Source organism: Cavia porcellus, unplaced genomic scaffold, assembly GCF_034190915.1.
Source record: "Cavia porcellus strain 051 isolate PalLab524CR breed Dunkin Hartley unplaced genomic scaffold, mCavPor4.1 scaffold_32, whole genome shotgun sequence".
NCBI classification, from domain to species: domain Eukaryota; kingdom Metazoa; phylum Chordata; class Mammalia; order Rodentia; family Caviidae; genus Cavia; species Cavia porcellus.
Window position 1 is genome coordinate 22,158,644 of NW_026947515.1, and position 25,743 is coordinate 22,184,386.

At 41.4% G+C, this 25,743-nt stretch overlaps 1 protein-coding gene across 2 annotated transcripts in view; it reads left to right on the top strand.

Annotated features, from left to right (window-relative positions):
• Nucleotides 1-8,209: 8,209 nt before the first annotated feature.
• Grb2 (growth factor receptor bound protein 2) overlaps nucleotides 8,210-25,743 on the top strand; it is a 72,959-nt gene continuing 55,425 nt past the window's right edge. The window contains exons 1-2 of one of the 2 annotated variants that reach the window (XM_004999290.4): nucleotides 8,210-8,433; nucleotides 19,434-19,649. In XM_004999290.4, the coding sequence (XP_004999347.1) occupies nucleotides 19,572-19,649 (78 nt within the window). In that variant the 5' untranslated portion in view covers nucleotides 8,210-8,433; nucleotides 19,434-19,571. Of the gene's footprint in view, nucleotides 8,434-8,600; nucleotides 8,767-19,433; nucleotides 19,650-25,743 lie in introns of those variants that run through there. The other variant, XM_013146951.3, reaches the window with a different exon arrangement.

The following is a 25,743-nucleotide window of genomic DNA, read 5'->3' on the forward strand; positions in this document are numbered from 1 at the left end:
AAGACCCACATTGCAGAGAAGCCCTACAAATGGAAGGAATATGGGAAAGCCTTCATGCTCCCCAATTCCAAAATGGGGGGAGGGGGAACCTGCAAATCTAAAAAATCCAGGAAAGCCTTCATTTATCTCTAGTCTTCTAAATCATGACCCATCTTTGTGTGAAATGCCATGAATGTAAACAATGTGAGATAACGTTCACATTGCTGTACTTTCAAACACATGAAAAACCCTCACACTGGAATGGAAACCTGAGAATGTAAATATGTGCTACAATTTTCATTTGTCTTTGCATTTCAAATTCATGGAAGGAGCACTGGAGAACAGATCCGTGAATGTTAAAACAAAAGCCAGGTTAAGCCTTTTGTTGACCCAGTTCCCTTTGAAGATATGAAAGAACACACATAATTGAGATAATCCTTTGGTGCTGAGATTTAGCCGCTAGAGTGGCTTAGGTGCCTGCCTGGTAAGTATAAGGTCATGAGTTCGATCCCCGGCACCAAAAAAAAAAAAAAAAAAAAAAAAGAAAGAGAAATCCTTTGGTTGAACAAACTTTGAGGAAGCCTTCATTTCTGTACAGGGCTTGCAGATATACCTGATAAAACACAATGAAGATAAACACAATAAATGTAAATAAAGTAGAAAAGCTTCTCCCAGTTTATCCCAAATACATGAAAGAACACCCTAAAGAGAAAACCTATGAAGGTGAGCAGTGTGGGAAAGCCTTCAGGGATACGTCAGTATTTCATAAACAGCTGAAAATGTATTCTGGAGAGAAACCCTACAAATGTAAATAACGTGGGGAAAACTATTTGCCCCAGATTCCTCCAGAGGCAAAAATGTACAAAGTATATCAGAGGGTATAATTTCATATGAAATATTTTGACTGTGTCCTTTGTTTGGCTAATAGATACGGGTTAACAGGAGAGAATTGTGGTAAAATAGTAAAATACAGAGTGGGAGGTAACCTTTCTGGATTTTTCTGCACAAGGAGTATTATGAACTCGATTTTCCAGAATCTGTTTTATTTATGTTTTCACTGTGCTTTGAATGTATTAATGTTGAAACTTAATTCCTGATGCAACAACACTGCAGGCGGGCTTTGCAGAGGGTGACTGGTTCAGAGGGCTTTACTTCACAGATGGAATCAGTACCTTATACATGGGATACAGGTCAGTCTGTAGGTCCACTTCAACCTTCTGCCATGAGATTACATAACATTTGATGCTCTGGAGGATGCAGACTTCAAGGTGTCATTTAGTGGGTTCTCACTAAACATTGAAACTTCATCTTGGAATTCGCAGATGGTACAGCTGTAAATTTTTTTTTTAAAGACCAATGGACTTTAGGAAAAGACAGGTGACTTTGGCACATTAATGTCTTTTTGTGATGACTAAGGAAAGTAAAGACTTTCAAGAGGAGAAAAATAGGGGCTGGGGATTTAGCTCAGCGGCATAAGCACCTGCCTTGCAAGCAGATAAAAGTTAAAAAAAGAGAGAGAAAAATAAGACCTCTTTTTTTTTTTTATTGTCTTTTTCATTTTTATCGGTACGGGGATCGAACTCACGACTGCCTGCTTGCAAGGCAGGTGCTTATGCCGCTGAGCTAAACCCCCAGCCCCAAGACCTCTCTTTTTCTCCAGCTCCTTTTCCTCTATTTCCTCTCCCATTCTTTTTTTTTTTAACTGTACCAGGGATCGAACTCGTGACTGCGCACTTGCAAGGCGCACTTATGCCGCTGAGCTAAATCCCCAGCTCCTCCCCCATTCTTCCTTTCACCTATTCGCACTGCCCTAACACTTATCTTTATCTTTATTTCTTTATTATTTGTAGGACTGGGAATTGAATCCAGAGCCTTTGCACTGAGCTATGCCCTAAGTCCTTTTTATTTTTTTACTTTAATACTGGGTTTTGTTGACTTGCTAAATTGTGGCTCCAAGATGGGCTTCAACTTCTGATCTTGCCTCAGCCTCCCAAGGTGCTGGGAGGTGAGCTACCCTGCCTGGTTTATTTACCTTTAGTTAGTGTTTCTTCTCTTCTTCTGCCCTGCCTTAAGCAAGCCAGTCATTTGGTTATTCCTGGAATGCACCCTTGCTAGGCATTCAGTTATATATAGAGAAGCCAGGAAACAAGACAGTGTTCCTGCCCTTGAGGGACTCAGTGTAAAGCAGAGGACACGTAAGTAAATGTTAATTTGCTAGGGTTACTCTAACCAAATACACAGTCTGGGAGGCTTAAATAACAGAAACTTGTTTTCTCACAGGTCTGGAGGCTGAAACTGTAGGCATGTTTGGTTTTTCCCTAGACCTATCTCTCTGACTTGCAGACAACTGACTTCTTGCAGGCCTTGCATGGTCTTTTCTGACTTCTCTTCTTTTATGAGGACCTCTGTCAGATGGAATTAATAATCTCATTTAATGCAATCACTTTTTTTGGTACTGGGCACTCAATATTGGGCTGCCACACTGAACTACAGCCCCAGCCCTTTTATTTTGTATTTCATTACGTTGCTACATTTCCCAGGCCAACCTTGAGCTTGCAGTGCCTCTCCCTCAGCCTCCCAAAGTTCTGGAATTAGAGGCATTAATTTAATCATCCTGTTAAAGGTCCTATCTTCAAAAATTACTATATCCTAAGGTATGGAAGGGAAGAGAGTCCATATATAAGATCTGAGGGGGAAACAATTCAACCCATAATATTAATCTTCTGAAAAGAGTGATGATTGAGTATGCTGTGGGTACTCTGTGACAACACACTGGGGGCCCGTCTAGGTTTTGAGAGCTTCGTGGAAAGGATAGCACTGGAGCTGGGTGTTGATGGGTAGATAAGAGCCCAGCGAAGATAGGAAGGCAGGGAGAGGAAACACTTAAACCCAGCAGAGCAAAGCATGGACCAATATACACAAAAACTGGGAGGGAAGAGAATTTTCTACAGTTTTTCAAGAAATGGTAAATAGTTCAAAAGAGTAGAGACACAGAATTCAAACATGGATGGATAAGAGCTGAACTCAGAGCTGTGGTCAGGAGCCAGCCATGGGAGAATCACATGAGGCGCACCAAGGACGCTGGGCAGCATCTGTGACCCGCTGGGAAAGTCCATCCTCTCTGACTGCAATGCAGTGAGTAATTTAGTGGGGGGCTGGGGGCCCATGAGTCAGGAGGGACCGTAGTATGCACTAGGTCATGTGAGAGAAATGGAACTGGAATATTGAGGAGGGGGAGCCGACAACACCCCTCGTTGTTGCACTGGTTGGCTATGTACCACAGGAACCTCTCAAGGCCTGAGAGTTGTGTGGAGCCCTGGCTTATGACCAGAGGAGCCAGCAAGAAAAGGTGGACAACTGAGAACAGAATTTCAAATGCCAAATCGAGCTTGTCCCCGGATGTCTGGTTCTTCCTCGCTAAAGAGGAGCCAATAAATGTGCACCTCTTGGAGGATGTGCCTGACATGATTTTGGACCAGTTGCTAAAGAAAAGAGTCAACTGTCAGGCCAGGAATACATGGGCCCCTAAGATTCAACAAAATATCCGGGCGATGCCACGTTGCTACCTGCAGGTGGCAGCACCATGACTCATAGACTACAAAGCCAGAAATGTTTTTGGCAACTAAAAATAACCACAAAGCCCACGGGAAAAGAAAAATTTTGGTGATTAATTCCCATTGTGAAGTGTCTTATGTGGCCAGTGTGTAATTAGTTACAACAAGTTTTCATTCCAGGGTGTGACTTCTAATGATCACCTACAAGTGAACCATGTCAACACAATCATTTTTACTTTTACATGTGCCCTTCCAAATCTGGCTCATCCGCATATATTTACATACTCAGAGTCTGTTTTATCAAGGCTATATTTGAAAAGGAAGTACATAATTTTTCTTTCTCTGTTAGACACCTACTTTTTTTTTTGTCTTTTTCGGTACCAGGGATCGAACTCACGACTGCCTGCTTGCAAGGCAGGTGCTTATGCCGCTGAGCTAAATCCCCAGCCCTGCCACCTACTTTTTTCTGAAATCTCACTGGCTTCATTAGCCTCAAATATCACTACTGCACAGAAAAGCAGCCCCCTTTTTATCTCTACTCAGCCTCTCTTGTTTCCTCATTATCCCTCTGTTTATTCACCTCATGCAAGGTGCTGGGTACTGAGAGTGTGGAAGGAAGAGCACAACCAGATCTGTCCTGGAGCTTCTGCAGATCACTGGGGACCATGGAGGGGATCAGTGGGAGCAAGAAAAGATAATGATGTTAAAAGAGGTATCGTGGCAATTTTGAAAAAGCCTCTGTACTAACTTGGAGACCTAAATATAGAGAAGGCCAACTGAGTATAGGAAATTGCATGTGCAGAGATATGGACATTCAAGTGAACATGACACCTTCCGGAAACCACAAGTGGTTTAGTATTGGTGGAGCTTATGTTGGCTGGGGACTCAGAGGGCAGGGCTGCAGGCAGGGGCTGATCTTGAGGAGACTTGCAACAGACTTGCAACATTAATCTTGTAGATAACTATCTTAGTTCCAATCAATTTTCCACTCTGCAGCCACAGTGATAAAGCACTTTGCTTTATCAATGCATGTGGCCCAACCCTGCTTCAGCATTCCATAAACTGAGCCCGTGAATATCTCCAACTGCCTTACCCACACGCCACATGCTTCTCTGTCCTTGAACACTCTTTTCTTCTTTGACTAGTAAAAGTCTCAGCCTAAATCTCACCCCCTCTGCTTCCATGATCCTGGAAGAGGTCGAGTCTTTTGCTTTGTGCTATCAGTACGAGCCTTGTCGTAGTCTCAGAAGTATGAGTGTAGCCTGCAGTGAAATAGATGCTCAATTAATGTTGGTAGAGAGAAGAAATGAATGCATGAGGTTTTTAATAGCACCCTGGATATTTTTACCTGCACATCTCCTACAGTGTTGAGTTCTACATTTGCTAAATTGGGCCATCCATTATCTCCTCACCTGCCATCTCCCTTCACTGTGTCCCCCCACCCACCGCCACTCAGCTATTTCTCCTTTCTTTCTCCACGTCCTGTATCAGTATTTTGTAGCAGAATGTCCAGCACAGAACATCATGGCAACTATGTGGTTGCACAAAAGAAGAGCTAGAGCTTAAGTACAAATGGAAGCTCCCGTTCTTTTCTTTTAAATAATTTTTTTTGTCTTTTTCCTTTTTATCCGTACCAGGGATTGAACTCACAACACCTGCTTGCAAGGCAGGCGCTTATGCCGCTGAGCTAAATCCCCAGCCCCCAATAATTTTTTCTTTTGAGACACCATTTTGCCATATAGTTTAGGTTAGCCTTTTTTTTTTTTTTTTAATTTTTATTTGTAGTGTTTTTTTTTTGTCTTTTTCATTTTTATCGGTACCAGGGATTGAACTCACGACTGCCTGCTTGCAAGGCAGGTGCTTATACCACTGAGCTAAATCCCCAGCCCCTTAGGTTAGCCTTGAACTCACTATGTAGCCCAGGCTTGGGCTTAAACTTTTACAGTCCTGCCTCAGCCTCTGAGATGCTGGAGTTACAGGCATGTACCCCTGTGCCTGTATTATTTTAAATAAATAATTTAAACATGTTGCTGGGGATTTAGCTCAGCTGCATAAGCACCTGTCTTGCATGTATGCAGTTGTGAGTATGATCCTCGGCACCAAAAAAACAAAAAAACAAAACAAAACAAAACCCCTTAAAAACATGTGGATGCTACAAGTATCTGAATTCTAGGTTTTAATAATGGAGCTGTCTTGCCTGTGAGCCTACAGTAGCATATCATGATTCTCCTTCCTCCCTCTCGTAATCAATACATGGAATCTGAGTGCCAATCATTGAGCGCAATAACAGCCAGCCCCTTTTCTAGGGCTTTTCCCAGCTCTGAGGGTGTGATCTAGCCAGGACAAAGATGGAAAGAAATTTCACGAAGGTCAATGCTCCCAACAGTTAGAAGTATGGTACATGGTTCTCTTGGTTCCTAAGCTGGTCCTCCAGTGGCAAATATTTATGATGTTCTCCTTACTCTCTGGGCCCACTCAGAACGAAGAACTGTAAGCCTTTCCTACTCCCCTGCTCCAACCTCTGCTGATCAAGCAAGTCTTTCTCTTTTATTTCTCATTTTTTTCTTACCATTTTAGAAAGAAGTGTCATAGTGGGGAAGAAAATATGAGTTTTAACACAAGGAAAGCCTTGGTTCAAATGTGGACCTACTATAGTTTGGTTTCCTTGGGTTTACTGCCAACCTCTCGAAGTCTCAGTTCCTGAGTCTGTAAAAGGGAATATATTACCCACCCTGGGAGGTACGATGACTATATGCAGGTCAGGTGGTACATTAATGATCCTGTTGTTATTTTCACTTTTTATTAGATCTCTTCTGCTCAAAAACCTTCCAGGTTGCACGTCACTTGATAATGAAACCTACAGTGCCTCGATCATTATTCCTCTCCCAAACCCTGGGCTCTGCCCAATCTGAAATATTGACAGATTCCATTACTTTTCTCTGTGCTCTCACTCCACAGTTCAAACTGTCTTTGTCCTGATTACCTTAGCACCAAGTAATGACTCTTTCCTCTGTGGCAGCTCCTCTGTGCAGCAGAGGACCAACTTTTCTTTTAGAGTAGGCAACTCTACATTACAAACGGCTAGCTTGTAATCCCATAGGCTAAAACAAGATGAATCCAAAGTGTGAGACCAGCTCGGGCAATTTAAGGGAGATTCCATCCAAAACAAATACATAAAAAAGTAAAAAGGGCTGAGGATGTAGCTCAGTGGTATAGCCATCCCTGGGTTTAATCTGCAAGCAAAGCAACAACAAAACTGCCAAAAGCAGAGGCTTTGTCTGGTTCATCTTTTTCCCTTCAGAGCATCTCACATGCAGCTGACGCTCAGCAAACACTTGATGAAAGAACAATACATTTTCCTTATTTCAATGGGCTCGCTCACTCTGTGGAATCAGATATTTGGTTATTCTCAGCTTTACGTTATTTTGTTGGCTCCCCGAGAGCACATAAACACTTAAAGTTGCTCGTTCTCTCTTTTACTTGGAAAGAGCTTTTGGAACTGACAAAGAGTGACTTCTCCATGCCTCATCTCCTGCCACTCCCTCATATTCAAGGGTTCCATGCAGGAAAGGAACTACTTAGCATCACACAAAATAGGACTTTCTTATGCTTTCATTTCTCCACAGCATGTGCTGATTCCTGTGCCTTGTGTGCCCTCACTTCGGCCGCTCTGCCTGCCCTATGTCTTCTTATCCTCCAAGACTCAGCCCTCTCCGTGAAGGCTTCTATGCAGTGGACCAAGGATGACCCCTCTTCCATATTTTTGGCCTTCTCAGTCTTCCCTCAAATAGTTGTAATAGTAGAGTGGCATTGTTTACATCTCTGCTACCTCTCTGGGCTGTGAATTGCTTGTGGGCCAGAATTGATTAGTTTCTTTTTTTCATCTTCTTCCTATTTTTTTTAGGGCCAGAATTCTTTTCATTTTATCTTCTATCTCTAGCACAGTGCTTACATGTATTAGGTGCACGGTTCAGTCAATGAACGAACGAATCCATGAATTCATCTCAGACGGCAGTGGGTTTTGTTTGTTTCTTTTCTTTTCTTTCTTTCTTTCTTTCTTTTTTTTTTTTTTTTTTGTACCCGATATGGAACTCAGGGTCGCACACTTGCCAGGTAGGCATTTATGCTGCTGAGCTAAATATCCAGCTGTTTGGTTTTTTCTTGATAGGGTCTCACTCTGTAATTCAGACTGGCCTTGAACTCACTGTGTAGCCCAGGCTAGTCTCTAACGGAAGGCAACCCTCCTGCCTCAGCCTCTAAAGTGCAAATGCGCCCTCAAGCCCAGCAACACTACAGTTTGTATGATCTGGATTCCCAAACAGCTGAAGACCTGGTTCTGCATATGTACTCGCTTTCTTCTACTGTCAATGCCGAAGTTTGGTAAAAAGAGAAGGAAAAGTCATTTGAACGTGAAAGTGTTATTCCTTCAGCATAGCGCGGTAATTTATCCACTCCAGCACGGAGAGGGTTATTATGACCGAGGGGCGGGGCCAGGCGGGTGACACCTGCTGCGAGGCGGCGTTGCGCATGCGTCCCGGCACGCGGACCCTCTAACTGTGGGGCCCGGCTGCGGAGGAGCGCCTGCGCTCTGGGCCTTTTCCGCCGGGGGGAAGTCTCGCGGGGGCGGGGCGGGGCGCGGCGCGGCGGGGCGGGGCGGGGCCGCGTGGGGAAGTTCTCGCGGGAGCCAGCAGAGGAGCGGAAGTGAGGCGGCTGTGCTGCTTGGGCTCCCGGGCGGCGGCGGCGGCGGCGGCGTTGGCGGCGGCAGCGACGACCACGACCGAAACTGAAGTGGTGACGGCGGCCGGAGTAGACGCCGCCCCGTGGAGCAGCAGCAGAGTCCGCGGCTGCTCGCAGTGCTGCGGAGAGGCGGGCCGGGCGCGACGGAGGCAGCTGCGCCACGGTGAGTGCGGGCGGCCGCGCGCGGCGGGCTCCGGTGTGTCTCTCTCCCCTCTCGGCGGCGGGGTAACGGGCCCAGCCTGCCCGGGGCCGCCGGGCAGAGCCAGGGTTCCGGTCGTGGCGGAGAGGCTGTGGACAAGGAGCGGAACCTCTGGGTTGCGGACTCCGCGTTTCCCCTTTTGGGGCGCTTCCTCCCTGGGGACCGTCCTCCTCAGGATCTGGACAGAGCCCGGGACCCCGGGAAGGAACCTGGACTCCCTAATGAGTTCTGCCTCGCGTCGTGAGGATTTGCGTAGAAGGGACCCCGAGCACCCGAGAGGCACGGGGTGGCAATTCCGTGAGTCAGGCTGACTTAGCCCGGGGGGCGGGGGTTTCGGTGCAGGCTGCGAACGTGGTGATTGATACTCCTTCGACCTGCGCGGCAACCACGTCACCGTCTCTTGGCATTTGGGGGGAATTTTTTGCGGAAATTATCCACTGTGAGTTTGAATGTTTGCAACTGGAACCCGTAGAGATACCTGTGTGCCGGAGGCTTTCTTTTTTAAGTGTCCTAGAAAATTCTGGTCAGGAAAAATAAGCAGCAGCAGATCGGAGCGTTTGGAGAAAGATTAGCGTGTGAGAGCGCTGTTAATGCTCGTTTGCAAGACTGTCCCGGTATGTAAGTGACTGTGAGGCAGATGAAATACGGCTTGTTTTGAAAGTGATTCTAGGCTTGCTTCAATTGCTATAAAAGTGCAAATTGCAGAAGAACTGAAGTGCACTTGAGGTCTAGCTTTAGATGTTGTTGGCGCTGAAAAAACTAAGACACGACAAATGTTCGCTTCAGTGTATGTTGGCTTTCTGAGCTCTCACTTTGCACTCCCGTTATCAGTTACTCTCGGTCCGATTGCCCTAGGGCCAGAATGCTTACTTTTGTAACTCTAGTCATTTGCTCCTTTCACCCCACTTTTTTTCTAGTCTACTTCCTCTTCCTCCTTTCTGGCCTTTTTTCAGGCGTAATTTTTCAAACTTTCTGCCTTTTTGGCGCTGTGGGTGTTCTTCCTCCTTTCAGATTACGTCTTGCTCGGGAAGGGCTCTTCTCTTCTGCTTTCATTCCTTTACCTTTAAACGTCCGTGTCCTTCAGCCAGCCAAATGGGTTGCTAGAGAGCTGTGGAGACTTAAATTCTCGAAACTGGGAGTCTAAAAGGGTTGAATTCTTCCTAAGTCGTCAGTAGTTCCACAAGGTCATAAGTGTAGTTTGCGTTTGTTACTTATTTAGTATGCTTGTATTTTAGTTTTTTCTTCAATTCTAAGATTTTTGTGACTGCTTTTGTTTTTCTTCCTCTATATTTTTGTTTTAATGAGAAAGATTAAGTCAGTTTGGGGCTTATGTGACTTTCAGTGGGGAGCTAGTGTTAAAAATGAAAATCAGCTGTAAAGTAAATTAACATAACCTGAAAAATTTAAAGGGCTATAACTTATTTAGACCATTGACAAATTAGTGAAGTCTACTCATGGTAGTAGCACTAATTTACTCATCAATCTATTTAAAAATGTTGACATCTTACTGTATTGGCTACCTTTACCTTTCTCCTCCTCTTCATGTGCCTGCCTCTTCTACTGCTCTGTGCTGGGGATCAAATCCAGCATACCCCTGCATGTTAACCATGAACTACCCCTCAGTTGTACTCCCCTGCTTCTGTTGTTTTTGACAGAAATTTTTATTATTTTATTTTATTTTAGTTTTTTGAGACAGGGTCTCACTGTACAGTTCAAGCTGACCTTGAACTCACTGTGTAGCCCAGGTTGGCCTCAAATTCATGGAACTCCTCCTGCCTCAGCCTCCTGGGTGTTGGGATTACAGACATGTGCCACCATGCCTGGCTAGAAATATACTTTTTGTTCTTTCCCATGTTCAAAATTTTCCATTTTCCAAGGGAAAAAAATTAAATTTTAGTCTGGTGTGGTGGTGTCCGTCTGTAATCCCAGCACTGCAGCAAGCTGGACAGGAGCATCATAAGTTCTAGGTCAGCCTGGGCAAATTAATAAAATCTTATTTCAAAATTTAAAATAACATAAAAAGGGCTGGAGATATCAGTCAGAGTAAAGGCTTTAAACCCCAGTTAACCCCTTCCCTCAAAAAAGTTAATTCTTGGGGCTGGAAATTTAGTTCAACTGCACAAGTGCCTGCCTTGCAAGTGCGTAGTTGTGAGTTTGATCCCAGGTACCAAAAAAAAAAAAAAAGAGTTCTTGGCCAGGACTTTAGCTCAGATGCTCAAATACTTTGATTCGATCCTCAGTACCAAAAAAAAAAAAAAAAAAAAAAAAGTTAATTCTTAAAATTGTTTTTCTTTGACACAAATGGTAAGCATTTAAGTGCTTAAGGCAGTTTACTTCAGGAGGTTTTCAGATTTGAGAGAATTGGTGTTTTATGAACTGCTTGTTAATAGTACTTAGAGTTATTATTATTAGTAGTACTTTAAGTTATTAGAGATACTCCTCTAGTAGTTTAATAGTCTTCTTAGCAAACTATTAGATAGAGCAAAAGAGTAGTAGATTTGGAAAAAATAAAGTAATAAGAAATGGAAAGCTACTGTGCCTTCCTAAGAGAAATCAGGAACTCCCCACTGTTGTGAAAGGCTATTGGGATTCTTTGTTTTGCTTTTTCTTGTTTGTTGCAGTTGGCTTTTCCCCAGTTGTGCCACATGAATGTGTGTTACTTTAATTTTATATAAAGACACTGGAATGCATTATCTGGAATGCAGTTAGGGAGGCAATTCTGGGAATTGAATCCAGTGGTTTATGCTTTCTTTCTTTCTTTCTTTTTTTTTTTTCTTTTTATCGATACTGGGGATCGAACTCACGACTGCCTGCTTGCAAGGCAGGCGCTTACGCTGCTGAGCTAAATCCCCAACCACTATGCTTTATTTCTAAACTACATCTCAAACTCTTTCAAAATATTTTTTATTTTGAGACAGGATCTCACTAAGTTGTCCACTGTCAGCTAGAACTTGCCATCCTCCTCTAAGTTATTTAGAAATATTGTAGACAGACAGGCCTGGGTTCTCTAGAGGTCAGTGCAGAAGACAACTGTGGCTGGAGGCCTGTGCACTAAAGGACAGGCTTCAACAAAAAGAGGAATTACTACACCCGTATACTTCCCCCGAGGAATGAACTGTAGTGATTTTGGTACTCTAAGCGTCAGTCTCCCTTGGGTAAGGGACCAAAAAAACCTCCTTAATCTATCCCTTCCAGGAAAGACCTTGTCTGTCCCATGTGTGCTTGCTATGTGACTTGCTTCTCAATTTGATTCCCATATAATCACTTAAAAGTGATTATACATGTCATCTTACTGGTTTGCCATACTTTTTTCCCATCCCCTCATCCTGTGATTTTCCGTTGGATTAATGTGATCTAAGCAACTATGCTTATAGTTCTGTCCCACCTTAGACCCACCTCACTTCTTCCATATGCTCTTAGAACTCCCTTGAGAAGGGGGATCCCCGGCCACCCACTGGGATCTCTTTTGTCTTTCTTAGTATTTTTTCTACCTCTTAATAAATACTACTTTTAATGTTTGTTGTTCCTATAATTCATTCTTCAATTTTAGAGAACACGAACTCAGCCTGTCCAACAGCTAGCAGTTTGGGAATTATATTTCCCTTATATTATTTGGAGGTCCTATATCATCCCTGTGTCCCTCCTACCTCAGTCTGAGTAGTTTGGATTGCAGGGAGGCCCTAGTGCACTTGGCTGGAATGCAAATTTAAAAATTTGTTTAGCAGTGATTCTTTTTTTGCCCCCTAGGTGTGGGTCACGGGTTGAGACACAATCTTGCTCTGTAGTTCAATTGTCTTAAACTCACTTTGTAGTCCAGGCAGGCCTCAGATTTACAGTAGTCCTTCTGCCTCAGCTTCCCAAGTGCTGAGATTACAGGTATATACCACTACATCAGCCAATTCTTAAGATTTATAAGTATCACCTGGGATTCTTTCTACAATTATCCTCTGGCAGAATTCTATCGGATACACTACAGTGAATCTCTGGAAGAGGGAATTTTGATGTAGAGAGTCCAAAATTTAAAAAAATTTAAAAAGTATTTTAAAGAATTAAAAGAAAGTCATAAAATAGACTTGTGTGGGACCTTAAATTACTGAACTTAAGGGGCTGGGGATTTAGCTCAGCGGCATAAGCACCTGCCTTGCAATCAGGCAGTCGTGAGTTTGATCCCTGGTACCGGTAAAAAGGAAAAAGAAAAAAAAAAAAATACTGAACTTAAAATGAAGCACTTTCTGTATATTGAAAGTAGATATTTAGAATAGCATTGTAAAAAACGAAGAATAGCATTGTAATTGTCGACAGGTATGCTTAGTTTGTTTCTTTAAATACTGAGGATTGAACCCAAGGCTTTCACCCTAAGTTACATCCTGAGGTCCTTCATTTTTTTTTTTCTTCCTTTTTTAAAAAGAGATTTGTGCCAGGGATTTAGCTCAGCGGTGTAAGTACCTATCTGGCAAGCATAAGGTTGTGAGTTTCATCTCCAAAAAAAAAAAAAAAACAAATTTGTGATCAAAATTTTGATCCTCTTGTGGCAGCCTCCTAGTGTGCTAGGATTATTTGTTTACGCAGTTGTACCGGGTTATGATTAGTTTTTATATGTGAAAACTTTGGGGCATTGTTGGGCTTGTGATATGGAGTGATTTATCGTTTAAGCATATATATATATATATATATATTTTTTTTTTGTCTTTTTCATTTTTCTCGGTACCAGGGATCGAACTCACGACCGCCTGCTTGCAAGGCAGGTGCTTATGCCGCTGAGCTAAATCCCCAGCCCCGAGCATATATATTTTTAAAATCTTTTTGTTTTTGTGCTGCTGCAGATAAAGCTTTGTCTCCTGAGTACTAGTCAAGTGCTCTACCAATGAGCTATATCCTTAGCCCATATCCTTAGCTATATCCTTTGTATTTAGTAGGGCTGTTAATTAAAGTGCATGATCTGTTTAATTCTCACAGTATGTAGATTGATATTTGAAAAGGGACCAGTGATACCATTTCACATGTCTTTATGGCATAGACTTTGCCAACCTAGCCATTTACAGGCTTTATTTTAAATCTCCAGATTGACTTTATAAAGTAGATGGTGATATTATCCCAATTTTACAGTTGAGGGATATTAGGGATTAGAGGATATAAGGTATTTTTCCAGGATCATTCAGCTTGTAAGTGGCAAAGTGACAGTTGAATCCAACTCTAACTCCAGAGCATTTCTAAGCTTTTAAGCTTTTGTTCTTTTAACTACCATACGTCACGCGTGTTTAGTGTAAGAGCAGAATACAATTGAGATGTGCAGAAACGATCTCACAGACGTAAACATTGCAGGCATTTGATTTTTAAAATTCTTTTATATTTATTTTAGATTTTTCAAGACAAGGTTTTGCTAGGTAGTTCAGGCTGGCTGTCGAGACTCTATGTAGCTTGGGCTGGCCTTGCACTCGGCAACAATCCTCTTGCTTCCCAAGTGCTGGGATTACAGGCATGTACCACCATTCCCAGCTTGAATTTTTAAATTTTTTTTCATTTTTGTTTTATAACTATCTTAATTATTTTTTATATACATACGTATATATGCTTTTTCTCTCAGCATGTCACACTAATGAAACAATAAAATGTTGACACGTGTGTCTCATTTCACTGAGTATGCTCTCAAGGTGCATCCATTTACCTATAAAAATCCAGTTTATCATTCTTTACAGCTGAGTAGTACTCCATTGTATAAAAACATCATGTGTTTTTATCCATTCCTCACTTGATGGGCATATAGGTTGTTTCCAAGATCTGGCTATCACAAACTGTGCTGCTATACACACTGTGGTGTGATGTTTTTAATTCTCTTGGGAAGATACCCAGAATTGAATTTTTTTTTTTTAGCAGACACTGATATTTAGATGTATAGAAATGGGATAAGTTATACTTTTTCTTTTTTAACTTGATGTCTAATTATTTGTGTAGAAAAATAACCTGTAGAAAAACTCATGGAACCAGGCATGGTGGTGGGCCTCTGTAATCTGAGCTCTTAGGAAGCTGAGGTAGGAGGATTGTGAGCACAAAGTCAGCCTAGTTTAAGTACCAAATTGAAGGCCAGCTAAACTAGACCCTGTCTCAAAACAAAAAGCTCTTGGATATTTATCAGGTGTACATATTTTGGGTAGTGTATATGAATGTTGTATGTCTCATTTCAGTGACATAAATTTGTGAAGTGGCATTGCTTAATTAAACTTCTGTTTTTTTGTACCAGGAATTGAACTCACAACCTTGTGCTTGCCAGGCAGGTGCTTGTGCCTCTGAGCTAAACCCCTGACCCTTATCCAACGTATTTTAAAATTGTCAGTAGATTTTACCAAATTACTGTGTTTTCCAGAAAGATTGAACTGATTACTCCCAGCTACACTGTAGACGCTGATGGTTCTATTGAACTATATTATCTTGAAGAAACCAGGCAAGCAACTGCTTATGGTGTTGAATGAGTGGCTGCCTGATAATGTAAATCTGTTTACTCAACGTATTTCAGAGCCTTGATATAATAAATCTTCAGAATTTTTTCCAGTTAGTATGTGAAAGAAACCTTATTGTCTTAGTTTGCATTTATTTGCTTAGTGGTACTGGTGATTGAATCCAGAGCCTTCACACTGAGCTACAACCCCAGTCTGTTTTGTTTTTTTCTAGAAACAGGGTCTTGATAAATTGGTCAAGGTTGGTCAAGACCTTGCAGTCATTTTACCTCACTGTATGCCGTCTGCCATTCCTGACTAAATAGAGCAATGATTTATTTATTTATTTATATTTTTATTTTAAGTACCAGGGATTAAACTCACAACCTCGTGCTTGCCAAGCAGACGCCTATACCACTGAGCTAAACCCCTGGCCCTAGAATAATGTTTTAAATTTGAGTAACTGTTACGTGTTAGACTAACGTCCAAAACATCCCACATGTATTTCTATATTATCTAATTTAAGGCTCAGTGGGTCTTATAAGGTAATTATTATTCCATTGTACCGATTAGAAAATGAGCTTGTTTAAAAGGGTTGTCCAAAGGGCTGGGGATTTAGCTCAGCGGCATAAGTGCCTGCCTTGCAAGCAGGCGGTCGTGAGTTCGATCCCTGGTACCGATAAAAATGAAAAAGACAAAAAACAAAACAAACAAACAAAAATAAATAAAAGGGTTGTCCAAGATTATAAGTGTAACTAGCAAGGTCATTACTTGAATGACTGACAGTAACCTACCTCTAGAGGCCATGTAGACTCCACACTAAGATACAGTGGCTTTATAAGTGTCATGTGCTTTATTTTCTATGCATTTGGGAAGAAGACAGTTAACTGGAACGAGAATAAAATATTTAAAATACTTTTAGGACACCACATTTTCAAATACAATGTTTATCATTTGAAATGAACAATTAAAGCTATACTTACCCTTCTTAAGGTGTGTGCTAATAGTTTAGAGATACTCTCATCAGGCAGCCAGTGTTAAATGTACTGCCACTTTGTTTTCTTGGGAAAAACAGCAGACTCTATTAAAATCTGTTGTAGGGCGTGGTGGTGCACTCCTGTAATCCTGAACTGCTGCAAATTTGAGGACAGCCTGGGCTACATAATGAGTTTAAGGCCAGCCTGCAAGACCCTGTTTCAAAAAACAAAAAAAAATTGTTAAAAAATCGTTGGACATGGGCTCAGTGATAGAGTGCTTAGTATGCATAAAGTCTTGGGTTCACCTGCCCCCACAGTTGTACTGTACTTTGTGTCTATCTTCAGACTTCTTCCTTTTTAGTAATTAGCATTGTCTTTATATGGAGTAGAGTGGTTTTTTCCCATTTTTTAATGAGAGTTTTGGGTTTCTTTTCTGTATATAAACTAAGAAACTGATCTCTTTGAATTTTCAGAATAAGTGCTAATTTTCATTTTGCACAGCCATGGGAGTATTGGTGTAATTTCCTGTCAGACTGTCTCACAAAGCAGTAGTTAGCCCTGCCATGTGGCACACACCTGTAATTCCAGAGCTGGAAAGCAGAGGCAGGACGATTTGCCACAAGTTCTAGGCCAGCCTGGCCTATGTGGTGAGTTCAAGGCCAACATGAACTACATAGCAAGGCCCTTTTCAAAAACAAACAAGCAGACAAGCAAATTTTTTTTTTTTGTCTTTTCCTTTTTATCGGTACCGGGGATCGAACTCACGACTGCCTGCTTGCAAGGCAGGTGCTTATGCCGCTGAGCTAAATCCCCAGCCCTAGACAAAGTTTTTAAAAAACCCCACAAAAGGGGCTGGGGGTTTAGCTCAGCGGCATAAGCACCTGCCTTGCAAGCAGGCAGTCGTGAGTTCGATCCCCGGTACCGATAAAAAGGAAAAAGACCAAAAAAAAAAAAAAAAAAAAAAAAAAAATCCCACAAAAACAAAGCAATAGTTATTTGAATCATTGCCTAAGTAATTACAGCTTTTTAGAGTGTTAATTTTTTTATGCTTTGACTCAGTAACCTGTGGTGGATAAGTTGAAGAAAGGGAATGTTGTGAACTGTCTCGGTTTTTATGCTATCTCTGTAAAATAATGGTGTCCTAAATCCTGCATTGCATAAAAATTTACGTCCTGTTACTGTGTGATACATTGGCAGTGGCAGTGCTTTGTGGTTCTGTCTGATTTTTTTTTTTTTTCCAAACTTGTTCAGTTCTTTTTTTTTTTGGCCTCTTAACATTGACAGAGTGTCAACAGTTCATCCTGGGAACTAGTTAAAATGAATAGAAGATATTGATAGCATGTAGCAAAAATTTTGGAGCATTTGTTTAAAAAAGGTAAAAATGCCTACACTAGCCAAGTTAAGAATTAAAAAGAAAAAAAGTAGTTGGAAACTAGCCAAGTTTAGAAAAAAAAAGTTTTTAATGTTTGGGAAAATTGGAGGAGTACAGAAAAGAAAGATGTGTTGTGGTATAGTATATTATTCACATCAGTGAACAATATTTCATAATACATTGCTATTTATGTTACTGTTGCTAAGATTGGAATATATAATACTGGTGGGATATGGTGAGGGAAATTGGCTAGGTTGAGATAGCTAAATCCTCATTTTTAAGGGCATAGGTAATCACTGGAATAGAAATAGCAATAGCAAGATATTGTTTGGAAGTATGGTAAGTAAATGTGACGAGAAAGCTAAAAACAAAACAAGATGTTTGCATGCAGGTATTGGTAGAGAACTACCTGTGAGCTGTTTTATTTTATCGGTACTTGGAATCGAACTCAAGACCTTGTATTTGCGAGGCAGATGCTTGTGCTCCGCTGAGCTAAATCCCCAGTTCCCTGTAAGCTGTTTTATATGCTGATTTTTAGAGTTATGTATATGACAGGCCATAGTTATAGCCCAGTGGCACAAGTGCCTGCCTGGCAAGTGCAAGGTCATGAGTTCAATCGCTGGTACCAATCAATCAATAAGATAAAATAAATCATGTGTATGGATTGGTTTGATTTTAAAAACTATAGAATATAAGTAAAGGATACTTAAAGGTATATAAATATGCAGACTAATCTTTTTATGTTTAAAAACTACTTATATACTTACTGGAACTTTATACTTTCCACTTTAGAGCCAGCATCACATAGAAGAGTTTAGGTATGACCTGAGAAAATAAACACTGGCTTAGTTTATTAGTTACCTATAGCAGAATGTTTAGCTTTCATAATTTATGGGAAGGATTTCTTTCCAGGTGATGGACTAATCTGAGTATCTGCTGGATTAGTGCCTAGTCTGTAGCTGTGCTTGATTAATGCCCCAGTTACTAACTTCGCAACAAAAAAATAGTAGTCACTCATGCTTCTCAAATGATCTGCTAGATAATTGTCCGAGAAAGGTGCTACTATAAATAGTCTCTCCTTATTCTGCCAGTGTCCTTGTTTTTCTGTTTTTGTTTAGCATGCAGGAAAACAAGAATGGGGCTTTATTTTCTGTAGGAATGTAAAGGTCTCTGTTGTAATCCATGCCCTTTACTACAGAAGCAATTGCACCTCCCCTTCATGACCTAATCTCCCACCCTCCAGAATGCAGCTTACCTTTTCCTTCTGAGAAAAGCTGTGGTCAGGGTAACTGCCTTCAGTTTTACCTGACCCCAGTCCCTGTCCCTTTTCCCCCAGACTAGGTATTTGGCGGTTTGGGTTCTTTAATTCTTTCCAAGATTAGGTTACAATCTCAGCTGTGTTGTTTAGGCTAGTTAGAAAATAACGTGGATCATTTAGAAATTTCTGGATTGTTCTGCTGCTTTTCCTGTCCCATGAAGACTAGTGGGGTTACTAGTCTTCATGGGACGGGATACCTATATAAGCACAATTCTTCACTACCAAAGAGCTCCCAGCTGCATCTCTTTTTTTTGGTGGTCTGAATGACTGAATGACTGGAGGTGGTAAAAGAAAGGCACCGGTGCTCAAGGTAGTAAGATTCAGTTTTGAGAAAAGAGTAAAGCAGTGGAGACTAAAGGCTGGATGGCTTGCTTCTGACCAAGGAGTAGGAGAGGCAGTGTTCACAGGAAGCCAAGAAACGCTGGGGAGAAGGGAGAGAAATAGGCTTGTTTAGCCAAGAACCAGGTGCAGTCATCAGGCCGTCAGGGTGGACTTTTCTTTCTGAGTACCATGCTGTGTTGGAAACCCAGGAAAAAGAGTGAGGGTGCCAGAGTGGTGGAGACTGCCTGAGACTCTAGCGGGTTCCACAAGCCGTACATCAAGCACACTCAGTGGGAGGGAAGAGGAAGTGTGTTCTGGAATAGCGCAAGCAGCTTTTGCCATTGGCCGCTGGGCCTGTCAGTCGCCTGGGGCTGAGCCTGAAAAGAGGAAGAGGGAAAGCCAGGCTATTGCCTGGAAGGGAGGAGGAGGAAAGCTGAGCCCAGCCCGAGCCAGGGGGCGTGGGGGCTGGGACGGCAGGCCGATTGGCAGGGCGGGGCTGCTGTGGATCCTGGCCACTTCTCCTAATCATCCTTCTTCTGATTCAGGGTGGCATTGTGCTTCTCAGCGTGCAGGAGAAGCCCCAGAAGAGAAGTTGAGACTGAGCCCAGAGAGCTAGGTTGTTTCAGCAGGGAAGACTCCCTTCCCCCGTGCTTCAGGCTGCTGAGCACTGAGCATCACTCAGAATGGAAGCCATCGCCAAATATGACTTCAAAGCTACTGCAGATGATGAGCTGAGCTTCAAAAGGGGGGACATCCTCAAGGTAAGTGTTGATGCCAGGCACAATATTGAGGTCATCTCTTCCGTTGCTTCTTTACCATCTTTCACGCTGGTAACAAAAGAACCTGTGCTTGTTCTTTTTTCATTGCACACTTCTAACATTCAGCATCAGGTTTGAGCTGTTGGATAGCTTGTGATAGATGCTGGATAGACAATATTCACTATGACTTAAGAGAGTTAGTGTGTTGTGTGGTCTTTAACTGCCTTTGTGTGACTGCTTAGAGTATTTCTGATTGTTGATACTGGTAATGTTTCGTGAAAAGTCAAAGTGGTAAGATTGTAGAAAGGAAGGGTATGAATTGACTGATTTACTTAATAGTTTATTTTTCAAAAAACCAGGATTTTTTTCAGACCTAAACTTGAAATATTTAGTCTTAATTTAGACAGTCAGAAGATGTTGCATTTTGTAATATGATCATGGTAGTTTAGAAATTAATTTTTGGACTTTAGAGATGTTACTAGAAGTATATGCCAAAACTCTTTATAGAACCTGAATGTATTTTTATTTGTTGTGGAAAAAACTAATGGGATTGTAAATAATAAGGTTCAACTTGCTATTGCACAGGTCAGATTTTGATTTTAAGAGAAACTTGAACAGCTACTCTGTTAAAATCTAATTACACAAAAGAAATCTGCTGACAGTTTAGATACAAGTTCTTCATAGCTCATAGCTTATTTTGAGCCCCACTGTTTACATGAGCATGGGCTCCCCACTTGGCACTGTTATTATATTGTCTGTTCAGTTGACTGGAGCAGTTTCCTCATTTGGATAATTAATCTATCTTTATTGAGGGGTTATTGAAGAGTTGACTTCAACTGAGGAAAAGCTGAACTATTTCCCAAGTCTTGGTATTCTTTACTTGAAGCCTTAATTCACTTGTTGGGATTTGTCAGTCATTTGCTTACTACTCCAGAACAAAAGAAATTCATGAACTTTATAGAGGAAGAAAGCAGACATGTCTCAGGCAGGCTGGTGCTTGCTTGTAATTCTAGTGCTTAGGAGGCTGAGGCAGGAGGATTGAGAGTTAGAGGCAAGCCTGAGGTACATGGTGAGTGATAGGCATGTGCCACCATCCCTGGCTTGCAGTCATTTTTTCATGTGAGAAATATAGGTTAAACTTTATAGAAAGTGATACTGAAAAGCTCTTCAGGGAGAAGGAAACTTTGTTGTGACACTACACTCTGGGGGAGTTCTCACCATCATAATTGATCAGGAAGCAGAGAGTGAGCTGTACGTTTCAAAAAGACGTGCTGTGCTGTATTTTGTCTCTTAGAGAGCTGGAAGTCAGAGCAAATATAACTTAAATTACTAAATTACTCTGTGTCACTGGTGTATAGAGATAATTTGATGTTTTTGTGAGTGATTACTGTTTTCAGCAGATGATCCGCTTGTGATATCATGGTAGCACTGGCTACTCAATTACCCACATTTGTAGCATGTACAAAATCCTTTTAGGGCTAGGTCTCTCTTCCTCTCCTTTAAGCTTACTTACCTTAGGAACTTGAGCCTGAAAGGAGAGTAGTTTATCTTTTTCTCCCAGTGCATATTTCACATGAAATCAACAAATTAAAAGTAAGAATTTGAAATCTGTTTTTAGACAAGTGTTCCTTGATTGCTGGCTCAGAAATTTGTCCTAGACTAGACTATGAACATTTTATCAGTTCTTCACTTTAAATCATTTAGATTTGGAACCAGTTTAGCACCTTCCCCATTCAATAATCAGGGAATGTGGTACTGCTTAACACCTCCTCCCCCCATTTTTATGATGAGGGAGAAAGTTAATTGGAGTGCTCTTTTTTCCTCAGATATTCTTTGGAGAGAGAAAAAGATACATATACTTGGCTCTCCAATTTGGTAGATACCTGGGATATGAAGTCATAATGCTCTTACTTCTTTCTAACTGTGGCCATTAGCTGTTTGTTTGTAGTCTTGTGGCTTTACTCCAAAAAAAAGTGTCAATACAGTAGCTGCCCTTTGTTTCATTACGTTAAGAGGAGGGACATGCTTTGTCTTTCTTTAAATTTTTTTTTTTTTGTCTTTTTCCTTTTTTATCAGAACCGGGGATTGAACTCACGACTGCCTGCTTGCAAGGCAGGCACTTATGCCGCTGAGCTAAATCCCTAGCCCCCGACATGCTTTGTCTTAAGAACTGTTAGTTTAAAACAAAACAGTTTTTCCTCATTTACCTTGTCAAGGAGTAAAGCAGCCAGATTTGACTGGCTTTGATGTAATTTGATAACTCTTTAGGATGTTAGCTCTAAATTGAACCATGTGTAGAAGTGGCTGGGATAGCATTGACCTGTTTAACTTTGATTGAAATAGAAATATATTTGTTTGTCTTCCCTTAAAGAAGATGTGCATATAGGTATGGAGTACGCTTCATTTCGAGATAACAAAATAGTCCTTGCCCTCTGACTCTAACTGGAGTTCAGAATGATTACGTTCCCTTCATATCTTGAGTTCCTGATGAACCTTTTATGTCGATTACTGTCCCCCAGATGTTTCCCTTACTTTTTCTTTCTTTTTTGTGTTTCTGAGGCATGAGTCTCATTATACAGTTTATGCTGGCCTTGAACTGACTATATAGCCCAGGCTGGCCTCAAACTTGTGATGATCCTTCTGTCTTAGCCTTCTAGGTGCTGGGTTATAGGCATGTAGCACCCTGCCTGGCTACCTTTCCTTGTTTTCTGCCTACAGATTGACCTGCTACTGCCCTGAGAAAAGAACTCTTTGTTACTGTCCCTCTTGCATAAGCCTGGGTTTTTCTTGGTGAAAGGAAGGAAAGCCACGGGGGCTTTAAAATGGAAGGACTTCTCTTGCAAGCTTCAATTCTTACATAGCTGAAAATGTACTTAATATTCTCTACTAGTTAAAAGTAGCACAGGCTTGAGATAGTCTCACACTTCTCCACTGACAAGACTCCTGAATAACAGATTAGGGATGTGACTTAGTGATCTAGTATTGGCAAGGCTCTGGATTCGTTTTTTGTGTTTTTGTTTTGTCTTAAGACAGGGTCCCGCTTTTGCAGTTCAGGCTGGCCTTGAGCTCATTTTGTAGCCCAAGGTGGCTCAACTTAGAGTGATCCTCCTGCCTCGGCCTCACAAGTGCTAGAGTTACAAGCATGTGCCTCTGGATTTGTTCTTGGGTGGGGTGGGGGGGACACAATCCTGAATAGCCCAGCCCAGGTCACACAAAACCTCCTGAGTTCACCTAAATTGCAGCTGCTGTGTAACAGTGAATACAGGGCAGTTAGTGCTGCATAACAGTTAAAAGAACTTTAAACCTGTGCTTGTTCCATTCTAGAGCTGGCTTCCAGCTTTTTTCAGTCTAGAAGAGAATCACCCCTGTCTGTGTCATCTAGCTGTCTTCTCTAGCAGGGACTTACTACCTTTACAGCTTCCTAAACATACTTGAGAAATAGGTCTCATATTACTTTTGGCTCTTCACAGTGTCCTCTTGTCCTTGGTGCTGCTTGGCCTGCTTGAACGTCACACTTACTGAACACCTTCTTGAGCCAGATCCTGCGATCAGTTACTTTGAGAATTGGGGAAGAAGTGTAAAATTTACTTTCTTCCTTTAGCAGCTCTAAAATCTTATAAGAGAAGGGAGGTTAATATGTGAAACAGTACAAAGCAGTATGTGAATTTACAAAATTTATAGAATGGAAAAGACTTTTACAAATCTCTTACTTAGACTTTTATTATTTTACATATGAAAAAGTTGTGGTCCACAGAGGTTAAATGATCTAAGATCACACAATTGTCCTTTCTCCAAAGTGAACTGGTATTCGATGGAATGTTAAATTCTGTTGTACCCTATAGTTGCTAGAGAACAGAAAGAGTCTGGAAAGAGCTGATATCAGAGAGATGTGTGTGCAGGAGTTGTGATTTGAATTTTCCCTGTGAGATGGACAAGACAGCTTGATGAAGAGAGGAGAGAGGACATTGAAGGTGGGGGAAGTTACGTGGTTGTTTGAGTGAGAAAGACAACAGTTAGGTTATAGACTGCCGTATAAGGGCTTAGACTGTGAAATTGTAAAAAGAAGGTTGAAATTGTAGTAGGGTAAGGAAAGCCCCAACAAGTTTGATCTGGTCATTAAGAAACCTCAGAAGGTTTTTAGCTGATGATGAAAAAGTCGTGTGCATAATGTATTGCAAGAAGGAAGGCCTCGAGCCAGGAGTCAGGAGGTTATGAGAACAAGTCAGAGTGTGCACTTAAACACCTGCATAGGTATTGGGGATTAGGAATAAAAGGTGATTGACACATAATGAAAGGAAAACTTACGAGATTTCTGCATATCATCTAGTGGTGTTTGAGTAAGTTTCCTATGTAACTGAGCAGAGTGAACATTGATCATGATCTTTGAGCTGGACCCTGATTTGGTTGGTTGTAGTTATCCTGAATATCAGTGTGCGGGTCTCATTTCAGATGTTTTGAGTTATCCAATCTCAGGAAGTAAGAGCTAGGGGTATTTTTCTTCACTGTTTAAAAATCCTCATATTAGTATACTTTGTGGAAGCGTCTGTTGGTAAGAATTCTTGTCAGTCTTGCAAACTAGAGGTTCATTTAATCTTTAAGAAATGACGACTTGAGTTTTCTTTTCTTTTCTTTTTTTTTTTGGTCTTTTTCCTTTTTATCGGTACCGGGGATCGAACTCACGATTGCCTGCTTGCAAGGCAGGCACTTATGCCTCTGAGCTAAATCCCCAGGCCCCAACTTGAGTTTTCTCAAAGCAAATAATTTTGTCTTTTTTACTATATCTATTTTATCAGCTGAATGGACTATTTCCATATAGGTGCTGAGAATGAACTTTCAGTTCCTGTATAAGACTGAGGGGACTGGCTAAGAATTAGTCTTCTTCTTTTGGAGAAAACGAGTAAGAAAATACAGTGATCTTTTGGGGGTCTTTCCTGTTTTACTCCCGTAAAGCTGTAGACTGAAGTCACCATTGAACAGCTGCCATTTATGGAGCATTTACTGTGCTACCAAGTCCATTCAGCTGATAAAATAGTGCCAACTGAAAAGTTGACACTACTGACCCCATTTTAAAAGTGCACAGACAGGCTCAAAAGTTAAGCTTTGCTCAGGTTCATACAGCTCACATGTGTCAAAGCTGGGCTTTGATCTTACATCAGGATGCAGTGGACCCTCTACGATATATGTAGACTACTCGTTTGCCAGGTGTAAGTAAATTAGAATTACAGTCACTTTGCTTTATTCACCTGTCAGGCTTATTGGACTTCCTGCTTAAAATAAGTTTCTTTTAGTGTATACTGTAGTCCAGCGCGTGGGTGACTGAGCCAAGAGGATTGCCTTGAGTTCATGACCAGCCTGGGCTATGTAGTGAGTTCAAGGCTAGCCTGAAGCTCAGAGCAAGACCCTGTCTCAAAACAAAACAAAATAAAACAGAACAACCCAGATGTATTAAAAAAGGGTCATTTTGTGTGTCAGATTTGCAAACGGATAAACCTCCTGGGCCGGGGATTTAGCTCAGTGGTATAAGCACTTGCCTGGCAAGCACAGAAGTCATGAGTTCTGTCCCCGATATCCCCCTCCCCCAAAAGATTGACCTCTGTCCTCTGTCAGGGTATGATGGCATAGGTTCTGCCTCATACATATGTGGAGTTTGTATCACTACAGTCTTTTCCAGTGGTGGCTTGGAGATGTGTATCAGAACATGAGGTGACACAATAATTAGACTTTTAAGGATTTGTTCTAAGAAAGTTCTCAAGTATTTAAAAATGTAGACATAAGAATGTTTGCTTCATCTCTGTGCCACTGGGGAGGCATTTTCTGCCAATGAAGAGATTATGATGTGAATTTCAGAGATGTTAAGTTGTATCAAAAGGAGCATCTTTAAATAGAGTTACCATATTACACAAAAACCTCCATCAGTAATAGTAGGTCACACTGCCTATTTAATAAAATACTATGAAGAGGGTGTGATGTTGTAACTATCAGCATAGAATACTGTTGACATTTGTACAGGGGAACATTTGAATGGATCCTCTTTATAAGTCATAATATAACTAATGTATTTAATGCTTAGTAAACTCTTTACACTAACTTAAGTATT